The following is a 12,196-nucleotide window of genomic DNA, read 5'->3' as shown; positions in this document are numbered from 1 at the left end:
AATATCTATTGCTTAGTTTTGCTCTGACTGCGTGTGAAAACCACTTTTTCCAAGCTGCCATCCACCTGGGAAGCTGGCTATGCCAAAGTGTACAGGTGTCGACTAATAAATATTGACTGTTTTAAGTAGTGGGCATCTGGGAAAATCAATCAAACACCGTTTTTCATAATTGTGAAAAAGCCTGCTGGATGGTATAATTTGCAAGTATGGTATGGTGTAGGCATGCTTTGGAGTATTTTTTTATGATAATCAAAAACTTCAAAGCATGTGCTCACAAAACCACAAGGTACTGCCTTGCAATATATTTTTCCTTACTTCAAGCCCTATTTGTGGTCTTGCATTGTCTGATCAGGTCAGATGACCCATCATTCTTCCCTTGTATCATGTTTTATTCTCTTTCATCCACCTCTCCTACTCAGAGTAGATCCATTCAAAAATGCCTGATGTAAAGTTGATTTGTTTTAATGGGTCTACTCTACTATTTAACTGGATATCACCCAAACACCCATTCATATAAATGCTGTTAAAGTCTGCATACATTCTTAGAAGTTATAATGGAGGCACTGGGACTTATTTCTCTCCAGACATTGCAGAACTACAACTCTCATAACCCTGACCACGTTGACTAAGGTTGATAAGAACTTGAGTCCAGAAACTTCTGGAATGCCACAAGTTCCCCATCCCTGCTGTAGTGGTTTAAACTTACGTAAAACATTTCTGCCAACACACACTAAGTGGGGCATAAGTCAATAAGTTCTTGGTTAGTCGTCTACCTTCCTCCAAGGATGGTGGGGTGGCAAATCCCCCCACATACTTTTTCTTGCAAATTAGCTGAGACCAACAGGCCCAACAACACCAGTGAGCTCCATGGCTGAGAGGGGGGTACTGGAATCAAGATCTCCTCAGGCTAAGCCTGACACTTTGGTCACTAAACCACATGACTGATTCTCTTTCATCCAACATGTTCTGTGCAGTGGCGTGCAATTATCAGGGTATAATTCAAAACTTTCATTGTCACCAGTAAACATACAGAGGTTGAATGGGGATGGTTGGAACCCATAGGAGTCAACTCCTAGGGGCCAAGGTTCGTTTGCCCCCCGAATAAAATATCTGAGGGGGCCGGAGACCCCCAAAGTTGATGGGCATTGCCGTTCAAATGGTGTGTGTGGGCTGCATCCTGTGGTTGATTGTGCAGGCCAGGGCTTACCTGGGCACCCTCAATATATTATTCAAGATGGTACCCCTTGTGAGAACAGTAAGGTTATAACATCCAGAGAGATTAAAGAGATGTTCAATGTTCTTAAAATAGTCCTTCATAACAATATTCTTTCTAGATATATAAACAAGCACATCAGTGATACCCAAGCTAATGGATTTCTATTGCTACTTAAAAATTGGAACACTAAATATGAGGTAATTTAGTGAAAATAAATATAGACATAAAGCCAAACGGTTTCTTCCAAAATGGGAGGCACTTATAATATAAGCAATTAAGAGTGTTCATTTATGCATGTACTGGTTGCTTTAGGGAACATGAGGCCATCAGATGGAATCTTAAATGCATCAGAGAAGTTGTAACTTGATTAATTTAATGTACTGGTTGATTATTGCTGCTGTGTATGAATTCTCTCATAGGTTTTAGCAATCCATCAAATGGCAGCTTGCTAAGGATGTGACTAAGTAGAATACCAACTGATTGGGAAGAATTTTCAGCTGAACCAAATTAATTCAAAATTTGGAAGAGTATGCCTTTTTTTGCCCTGGACTGATTTACAACTTATTATTTCTAGACATGGGACAATTTTGCCCATAATATCCAATATATACTCATAAAACAACAACCATTAAGTTGGGTTTTATTGTACTTGTATATATTCAATATACACCACTTTTCATAAGTAATCTCTGTAGCTAGATAAAGGTGGAGGAATGTTGTCTGAGTACCTAAGAAAGGAATGTTAAAGCACCAGGAGAGTGCTGTTTAATATTCAACATTACAATGAAAACTGAATATAACAAATTATTTAATATACACTATATGTTACACACTCTATCTATCTACTCCAGCAGAGTTCTTCAACCAATTCATAAAATATAGATTATTTCTTATTTCCAGACTTTCATTCTGTCATGTTAATAATTTTCCAGATTACACTGTTTCTTGTCCATGTGGGAATATGTTACGATTAGTACCAATATATCACACAACTGGCAGATCAGCATAAAGCACATGCATCAGGCGCAATCATAACAAATTGCTCTTACCAACGGTGCTTTTCCTCTTGTCTTCCATTTCTTCTGTCCTGTTCTGTATTGGAGGAGTCGGTGGGGGAGGGGCACGCCGTTTTTTCTTCTGTAAATCGTTTTGCGATTCGCTTGGGGACATCTGCCAAAGATGTAAGGGGAGGAAAACTGTACTAAGCATTTGAACTATTGCTTTTGGAGAACCACAATTATCTTCAACACTTTCAATATGTGTGCATGTTTCAAAATGGCAATATGGGCCACAAAATGGGGTCTTGTAAATCTGCCGAAAATGTTGCCTGTTTTGGAAAAAAGGTATGTATTACAGCAAATAGAATGGCAGAGACTCTTTTCCCCAATGACACAATTCACACTCCAAGTGCTGGCTGTCTCCTGCCCTTTGCAGAATGACCATGATAAAGACTTGGGGAGATTTCTTGGGGGACCCTAGTTGTGGGTGATTAAATCATTATGGGCATAGTTAGTTGGGTGTGCAAAGGGTGTGCAGACCACATGGTGAGTTGCCTGTGGTGAAAAGGTTTTGGATGTTGCACGTTGTCTATGTAGCCTGGTGGGCAGTGCTGGGAATGTGCCAGTGGTGCCTATTTGGGTCAATAGTGAGCTATTTGCCACCAAATATACACACTGGAGGTGTGCACTGCCAGTCTTGCAATGATGGTCATGCCTGCAGACATACATTTGTCACATCACATTAGTTTTTTAGGCACACAGTTAAATCACCTTAGAAGCATACCTAGCTATTCAATATATTTGTCATATATATGGACTAGTTTCTCAGTTTCTCAAGACCATTCACCTCCTTGTGAATTGGGAATCTATTTCTTGAAACTTTGGGGAGGTATTTCCTGCAGCGCAGATGTCTGACTGATTTCTGGGTACATGGGCTGCGATCCCAATAGCCCTTCCGTTCCAAGAAAGCAATTTCTCTACATGACAGATAAGGGGATGTCTGCCCTTAACAGCTGCAGTTTCCCAGCATTCTGGAGCTTGAGGGAACACGGGAAGCCTTTAAATGCAACATGTTAAACCAAAAGGGGTTTTGTGTGTGTGGCTACTTGAATGTAGTCTAGGTCTGGAGGTCATGAGTCTGGAGATAATTCTAGCTTACCTTGCACAGCTGGTGCAAGGATCAACGAGATGAAGTATGTGGAGTAGTTTGCAAAAGGGCTATAGAAATACTATGCTCTATTGCATGACAGTGCTTTTGAATTATGGTGCTGGAGGAGACTCTTGAGTCCCATGGATTGCAAGAAGATCAAACCTATCCATTCTGAAGGAAATCAGCCCTGAGTGCTCACTGGAAGGACAGATCCTGAAGCTGAGGCTCCAGTGCTTTGGCCACCTCATGAGAAGAGAAGACTCCCTGGAAAAGACCCTGATGTTGGGAAAGATGGAGGGCACAAGGAGAAGGAGACGACAGAGGACAAGATGGTTGGACAGTGTTCTCGAAGCTACCAGCGTGAGTTTGACCAAACTGCGGGAGGCAGTGGAAGACAGGAGGGCCTGGCGTGCTCTGGTCCATGGGGTCACGAAGAGTCGGACACGACTAAACGACTAAACAACAACAACATTGCATGACAGAGTCTGCATACTTCTGTGTGGAACCTCTAGTTAAAAGACTGAGAAGTCTAACTTATCTAATCAAGGTCACAAAGTCACGAAGTTCTTTTTCGTATGGCCATCACAGCTTAACTCAATACGCAGAATGTAGTCTTGTTCCATTTCACACATGCAACTTAGTACGTGACAAGTACACTATATAACTTAGTTCTGCATCATATATATCGTTATGTAAGTGGTAGGAGATTTGCCTTCCTCAATTTGTTCTGCTCTTTTCTGTACATTTTCCTGTACAACCCCCAGGTATGGTGCTTTGCTCTCAAAATATTTCTTGCAATGTGCGCTTGTATTTTTGCCATATTCATGCTGGAGAGCCACCATCCATCAGAGCAGACATTTACTGCCTAGCATCAGGCAGCTTCAAATGTTCACATCCCTCCCCCACTCTTTGCAACACTTAGTCCTGGGCTGAATGTGTCTGCCAGGAAATGATATTCATAAACAAATTCCCTATGTTCAATGACTAAAGTAGTTTTAATTTCCTCTCTCTTTTCACCCGAGGAAGTTACTTTGCAGCACCAAATATTTTCACATGCACTGAAATGCGTAGATTACACATGTCTGCGTATGTTTGTTTTGGCAAGAAAAAAATGTGGCTTCCTCTATTTCCCTAAATACAGTCCTTTTTGTCACCATCACCTAGAAAACAAGGAACAAACTCCTGCAGAAACCTCCAAAATCCACTAGACTTTAATTTGGATTCAGGATTAAAATTTATTTCCAACAATGTTTGATGCTTTTGTGTAAACAAGGGAAATAACTTTCAATTAACTTATTTCATTTATATCCTGCCTCTTCCTTTTTGGAACCAAAGGTGAGTTCCCAGGCATTAGAATTTATTAGAATTTTAAAAGAGAGCTACAGAGGATATTATCCAGTATCTTTTTTATCCAAACTAAAGCATTAATCTGGAAAAAACAACCAACACAGATCCAGAGGAAGAGAGAGAGAAGAAGAAGAAAATAAAATAAAGAGAAAGAGGTAGAGATTGAGAGATAGAAAAAGGATTAAAAGGAAAAAAATAAAGTTAAGAAACTAAAGAACTTTAGACTCTTTGCCTGTCAGCTATATATAAACATTATTCAACTCATCCACTCCAACATAACACCCAGCAGGACTACTTTCTATAAACCAACATTATCTTCAGCCTTCAAACCCAAATGTCATTACAGTGGTACCTCGGGTTACATACGCTTCAGGTTACAGACTCCACTAACCCAGAAATAGTACCTCGGGTTAAGAACTTTGCTTCAGGATGAGAACAGAAATCGTGCTCCGGCGGCGCAACGGCAGCAGGAGGCCCCATTAGCTAAAGTGGTAACTCAGGTTAAGAACAGTTTCAGGTTAAGAATGGACCTCCAGAACGAATCAAGTACTTAACCCGAGGTACCACTGTACTTCATTTTCTTTTCCACACAAGAAGTCTATAACAGGTTTCCAATCTTTAGTAAATGTTAACCATGACATGTGAATTTTGCCATCTCAGCCAACTCCAAACCATTCCTCCATTGGCTAAGACCAAGTGTAGCAGCCAGACAGTCTCTTTATCCAAGCAGTGACTAGACCAAGAACTGCTCAGCTTCAGAAAAGCTTTTGCATCCTATGCCTTCAGACCAAGTCCTGGCACTGATAGATTCAACAGTGCACTGAGATCCAATGTAATGTTGGCATGAAAAGCGGGAGATTTGGCACTGTTCTGCAAGCTATTATTATTACACAAACGCAACAATAAAAAAACCTGAATACAACAGGTAAACGATCCACAACACTTTTGCCCGTGTAAGACACCCTTTGGATTTGGCTGCAAGAACAGGGTCCCTGCTCATGGAATGGCTGCTGTGCCAGGGGGCTGCCACAACCAGATCATGCCCCCTATGTTAGATTTCATTCATCGTTATTTGCCAAGTTCTCCTAGGACGTGAGTGCGTAAATTAATGAAACTTCATTCATAAATGAGTATTACTATACTGATACACCCTAGATCACGGGTGTCAAACACAAGGCCCGCGGGCCGAATCCGGCCCGCCAGACCTCGTCATGTGGCCCGTGTAGCCGCCGCCGGCCTTCACCTTTTATTCTCGCTTTTTTTTTTTTTTTGACACAAGAAAGCCGCCTCTTCAGCGCATGCGCGGCAGCCTACAAGCCAGAGAACGTCTGCCCTCTAGCGGCGCCGGCCGTTCTACACAGGAAACCTCCACTTTACATGCATTCAGGAAACCTCCACTTGTTTTTATATTGAGCGCATGCCATCCTGTGATGTGACAGATCCAACGGCTGCCTGAACCCTTCTCTCCTGTACTGTAAGTCCTACAGATACAACCGGCCCTTTGAGGGTGACCAAACTGCTGATGCGGCCCCCGATGAATTTGAGTTAGACATCCCTGCCCTAGATGCTCATGCATCCCTGTCAATTTGCAAGCACTTTTAAATTAGGCACAGGTTTAGCAGCATGCTTCTTTAATACTACAGGACCTACAATGCAAGATTCAACAGCTGCATCCCTGTTTGATGCCCATCCAGCCTCTGCAAAAGTCCTGTTGCTTCAGTGGCAGCTAGTCTTCTTAAGGGGAAAAGCAGTATGTCAGCATCACAGCATTGCATTGGGAAACATTCTAGGATGGGGTAGGCAACCTAAGGCCCGGGGGCCGGATGCGGCCCAATTGCCTTCTAAATCCGGCCCACGCATGGTCCGGGAACCAGCGTGTTTTTACATGAATAGAATGTGTCCTTTTATTTAAAACGCATCTCTGGGTTATTTGTGGGGCATAGGAATTTGTTCATTTTTTTTTCTTTTCAAAATATAGTCCGGCCCACTACATGGTCTGAGGGATGGTGGACCAGCCCACTGCTGAAAAAGGTTGCTGAGCCCTGTCTAGGAGTTTGAAGGCCAATTCACAGTTCAGTTTTTGGGACTCTGGTATAAACAGCACACCTGGATTTAAATGGCAAAACACACAGGTAACATTCATTAATTGTGAATGGTGCATGTACATTACAAGTTGGATTTTGGAGAAAAGTATGTTCCTGCCAACACTTTTGTTGGTGAAAATCCCACTTTTTAAATATACGTGCCATTCACAATTGATGTGTATTCTTCCATTTCAACTTAGGCACTTTTTGGATGCAAGTTCATGATGTTATCTCTTAATGGTTTAACTTCTCCTAATGACCATTTACTTCAATTCTTTCCAAACCTACAGATGACAACTGATGGAAGGAAACCTTTGAAAGTCACCACAGAGCTCTTAAGTTTTTCAAAATCCTTTCTTTGTTCTTGAGAAGGCATTTTATATTACCTTATCTGGAACAGTCTGGGAAACCCTTACAAGGGATTCAAAAACTTTTGTGTCTTCTGCTTCTCATGCAATATTATCTGCTTTCAGAAAAGTGCAGGTCTTCTAAAATCTCAGTATGGCCTACACGCCTGACAAGCCTGGTGGACTTTGGTTTATTTGCAGAACATTTCTATGCTGCCAAATTACAAAGCTGCACAGAACAGTATGTTCAGGTTCTGATCATCTTGTCAGCTCTGAATGAAGGGCTTGACGGGGACTGTATGTGGAGGTCAAGCACTTGTATCTTGATCTCAGCCAGATGGTACTTTATGGTCTTATTCCCAAGAGAGGTACCAAAGAGAGGTTTGATAAAACACCTGACAGCTGCTCCATAAACTACGGTAACTACCATAAGAAACTGTACTATTGTAAAAGTCACAATACATTTCTGGCATTAGGGGGCAGGGGAAACTAAAAAGGTTTTCTTATACGCATAGTGAATTCAAGGCTGTGACTCAGATCCTTTTGCCAACAGACAAGGCCAAGCCTTAAACCTTTTCTGCATGAAAGTAAATATATCTGAGAGAGGACAAACTTTTGTCTTTGCTACCGCCTTTTGCTTTTGAGTGGACATGCTATTGCCTCGGTACAGGTACACTAAAATCCCTTCTAAAAAAATATCAGAGGAAAAAACAGTCACATGCCAACCAACGAAGGCCAAGCACAGCTTCAAAATGAACCAGGAAGTCTCCATTTTTGTTGTATGGAGAAAGGAGTTCCTGGGTTATGTTGGTGCTGTTTTGGGTTCTTCTCCAATATGTGTATAACTCGGAATTCATGCCTAGCACTCATCGGTGGTGTTTTTCTAGAAAAAGAGCTGCCGAAACTCACAGTGAACTTGTTAGTGACCGAGAGGTGCTAGAACTGAGTTCTGGTGAGTTCCCACTGAAAAAAAGTCCTGGCACTTGTCAGTCAGAGCTAAGACTTCACTTATTGGCTAAAACACCGAAAAGTGCTCATACCTCACAAAGCATTTGCTTCAAATGGTGTCTGCCCATTTTGTTGCACAGCTTTCATTCTAAAAAAGCTAGATGCTTGCTTATTTTCTGAATGAATGCTCAGAGCCTTTTATAGGTTCTGGGCCTCTTAAAGCTGAACCTCTGCATTCCCTCTCCTGCTCCTACTCACATGAGGAAGAAACATCTTTGATAAGCTGAAGAAGAAAAAACGGCATAAAGAATTATCAGAGGAAGGGCTTGAAAGAGTTGGAAAATATTGATTTAATATTTGCAACCGTATAAATTGCCACTGGTGGTGCAACAACGATGATGCACCTCAGGATAGGCAGAAAGTATGTGTATGATTATGGATTAAAGGTAAAGGTAAAGGTACCCCTGCCCGTACGGGTCAGTCATGTCCGACTCTGGGGTTGCGCGCCCATCTCGCTTAAGAGGCCGGGGGCCAGCGCTGTCCGGAGACACTTCCGGGTCACGTGGCCACATGGATTAGACCTACAGCAAGAAGACATCCATCCTAGAGAATTTAATGGTTTGTTAACCAGAACGTATCCTGAGCTTACACTCAGAAATCACTTCACAGTCGACAGGAGACAGAGAGGAGATATGATAGCCATCTTCAAATGTCTTAAGGGTTGCCACATGGAAGATGCAGCAAGCTTGTTTTCTCCTGCTCTGGAGGGGAAGACTTGAACCAATGGCTACAAGTTACAAGAAAGGAGATTCCAACTAAACATCAGGAAGAACTTTCTGACAGTAAGAGCTGTCCGACAGTGGAATGGACTTACTTCCTCAGAAGGTTGTGGTCTCTATTTCCTTGGAGGTTTTTAAGCAGAGGTTGGAGGGACACCTGCCATGGATGCTTTAGTTGAGATTCCTGCATTGCAGGGGGTTGGACTTGATCAGGCATAAGCAAACTCAGCCCTCCAGATGTTTTGGGATTACAACTCCCATCATCCCTAGCTAACAGGAGCAGTGGTCAGGGATGATTGGAATTGTAGTCTCAACACATCTGGAGGGCCGAGTTTGCCTATGCCTGGACTAGATGATCCTTGAGGTCCTTTACAACTCTATAGTTTTATGACCACATGCTTAGCAGGAGAACGCTGATGGTTGTAAGCCTTGCTTTTACATATTTTGCTTTTTTGTTCTGCTGTAACTTTTGACTTTGGATCAATGTTTGAACACTTCATTGTAGGGAACACTTTCCAGTGGAAATATTTTGTCAGCAAAAAGGATGGGCGGGTTAAGATTAGTTATCTCCTTGACTCCTAAATCAGAAAACACGATCAGGAGACTTGCGTTTGTTTTTGTCTTCCTTCAGATAGGAAGGGAAGTTTCCTTTGATTGCAAGGTCTTGTGTGACATATCATCTTAACCTTTCTCGCGTAACACATTTCCTTTGTTCCCTCAACGCTGAATGGCATCTCTCATGCATCTAATACTCTCCTGTGAGTAAGAATAGGGTTTTTTATCCTTTTTGAGGCAGGATGCTGTGAATCAGTTTCTCCCATTTGGAGCAAGCGATGGCTCAGGATGCACATTTCCTTCTGCAAAGTTTTCCAGTCTAGCTCCCAGTTATTTTAAGCTCCTTCAGGATAGGAAGCCTAAGTCAGTTTCCATTGAAGAAGCAACATTGATGGTGCTGTAAAAATAATAATATGAACTGACATCTTGCAGTCAGTTGCAAAATGGGACTTAGTTCTTACTTGCTAATATACATAACGGAGGGCCCAGTGAGACCATTGAGGAGAGGTTCACTAAGGAATTTGTTGCAGAGTAACACTGTACTCTAAACCATTTGAAACTACTCCCAACTGTAATTTATTTGCTTTTATTCATTTATATACAAAATTCCAGCCTATGTTCTACTCAGGGCAGCTAACAAATAAAACCAACCATAATATTATTTATTTATTTTTACTATAAAATGGTAAAAACACAGATAAGTTTCAGGTGCCAAAGCAGCATCAGATTTTTGCCATATGGTGAAACACCATAAAAGAAGGGAGACTGACCAATTCTCTTGGGCCAAAGAATTTCACAGTTTAGGTACTGCCACATAGAAGGCCCTTTCTCTAGTCTCTACCATAGCTGGAATATGGAGAAGAGCCCTTCTGCCAGATCTTACGATATAGGCAGAGCGCTATAGAAAGAGGTGGTCCCGAAGTGCTGGTGCCGAAATTTAAAGCCCTAAACAGCCTTGGCCTTGTATAGCTGGAGCGTCTCCACCACCATCATTCAGCCTGGACACTGAGAACCAGCACTGAGGGCCTTCTGGCAGTTCCCTCAATTGCGAGGCTACAGGGAACCAAGCAGAGGGCCTTCTTGGTGGTGGTGCCCACCCTGTGGAATGCTCTCCTATCAGATGTCAAGGAGATGAGTAACTATATAACCTTTAGAAGACATCTGAAGGCAGCGCTGTATAGGGAAACTTTTTAATGTGTAATGTTTTATTATGTTTTTATGTTAGAAGCCGCCTAGAGTGGATGGGGCAACCCAGTCAGATGGGTGGGGTACTACTACTACTACTAATAAATAAATAATAACAATAACAATACAGTAGCTTGAACCTAAGGCAATTAAGGCTTTAAAGGTCATCACTACTTTGAGCTGTGCCTGGAAACAAGTCCATAAGCAGCGCAGCCCTTGAAGGGCAGGTGTAATATGACTTTGTAGAACAAAAACTGAGAAGTATAGTTTTTGTAAGAATGCTGAGACAGCTTTGTTAGCGATCCCTAGCTATCCTCTTCACAAAACTACCATCTCACTTTTGCTTGGTTGACAATCAGAACACAAACAGGTTTGAAGCTTGTTCATAACTGCAGCCTAGACATGCTTGTGTGAGTTGTTTTACTATAAGCTGCCCTGAGACTCATGCTTGAAGAACAGCCGATAAATAATATAAATCACATCGATAAATCAAATCAAATAAATGAATATAAATCATAGAATCAAAGAATTGTAGAGTTGGAAGGGACCACAGGAGTCATCTAGCCTCAGCTTTCTATTTTGTAAAGAAAACTCACGTTTATCTATGTATAAATGACACTCATGCATAATAGAACCAAATTCATTGTCACAAAGGAAAGACAAGTCACAAGTGACAGCTGAAATTTACTGAATGTATATTGAATACATATAGAAGATGTTCCCTCTGCCAGCTGGGACTCTTCTGGTTTTGTCAAGGAAACAGAACGTGTTTCTTTATTTAATCTAAAAAAGACAGCCTTAGCACAGTGGCTCATAGAATCCTATCCTCTCTAATTAATAGAAGAAGAGTGAAAGAAAGGGAAAACTCACTTCCAAATAAGTTCAATGGGACTATATTAATGCCAAAGAATCACACTTTTATTTTATGTTTTAAGAAAAATCAGATCTTTACAGCACAGGTGGACAACCTGTGGCCCAGCGACCACATGGCTCCCAATCTCATTGCTTCATCTGCTCTATTTTTCCATGCCACCAGAGTTCCTTCCTTCCTTCTTCCCTTCCCTTCCTCTACGTATCCCTCCTAATTTTTCTGGCATTTAAAAGTGTTTTTCCTCTTTCTATGGCTGGAATGTAGCCTTCTATATAAATGTAAGATTCACATCTGTTGCCCAAGCCACTGCTTGCCATTGGCTTTGCCCATGAGGAAATACGGTCCTGAAGCAGCAGATGTTTTCCCAAACATCCATGCAAACCTTTGCTTTACTGCACTTTGCAGATATTGTGTCTTTTTACAAACTGAAGGACTGGAGGAGCCCCTGCTGCTCCTTATGAAGATATTACGACTCACTGAAGGCTCAAATTATTGTTAGCATATTTTAACCATAATGTATTTTAAAATTAAGGGACACAGGTGGCGCTGTGGGTTAAACCACAGAACCTAGGACTTGCCAATCAGAAGGTCAGTGGTTCGAATCCCCGTGACGGGGTGAGCTCCCGTTGCTCGGTCCCAGCTCCTGCCAACCTAGCAGTTTGAAAGCACATCAAAGTGCAAGCAGATAAATAGGTACCGCTCTGGCGGGAAGGTAA

General features: G+C 41.8%; 1 protein-coding gene across 13 annotated transcripts in view; it reads right to left on the bottom strand.

Moving 5' to 3' along the window:
• Positions 1-12,196, bottom strand: part of COBL (cordon-bleu WH2 repeat protein) — a 96,508-nt gene that overhangs the window by 35,689 nt on the left and 48,623 nt on the right. For all 13 annotated transcript variants that reach the window (XM_080976492.1, XM_080976485.1, XM_080976491.1 and 10 more), the window contains one exon: positions 2,266-2,386. In XM_080976492.1, the coding sequence (XP_080832618.1) occupies positions 2,266-2,386 (121 nt within the window). The remainder of the gene's footprint in view (positions 1-2,265; positions 2,387-12,196) is intronic.

The sequence above is a fragment of the Podarcis pityusensis genome, assembly GCF_964106645.2.
Source record: "Podarcis pityusensis genome assembly, chromosome: 13".
NCBI lineage: Eukaryota > Metazoa > Chordata > Lepidosauria > Squamata > Lacertidae > Podarcis > Podarcis pityusensis.
The sequence above is the reverse complement of the archived record's forward strand: the minus strand, read 5'-3'. Positions and strand labels throughout refer to the sequence as shown.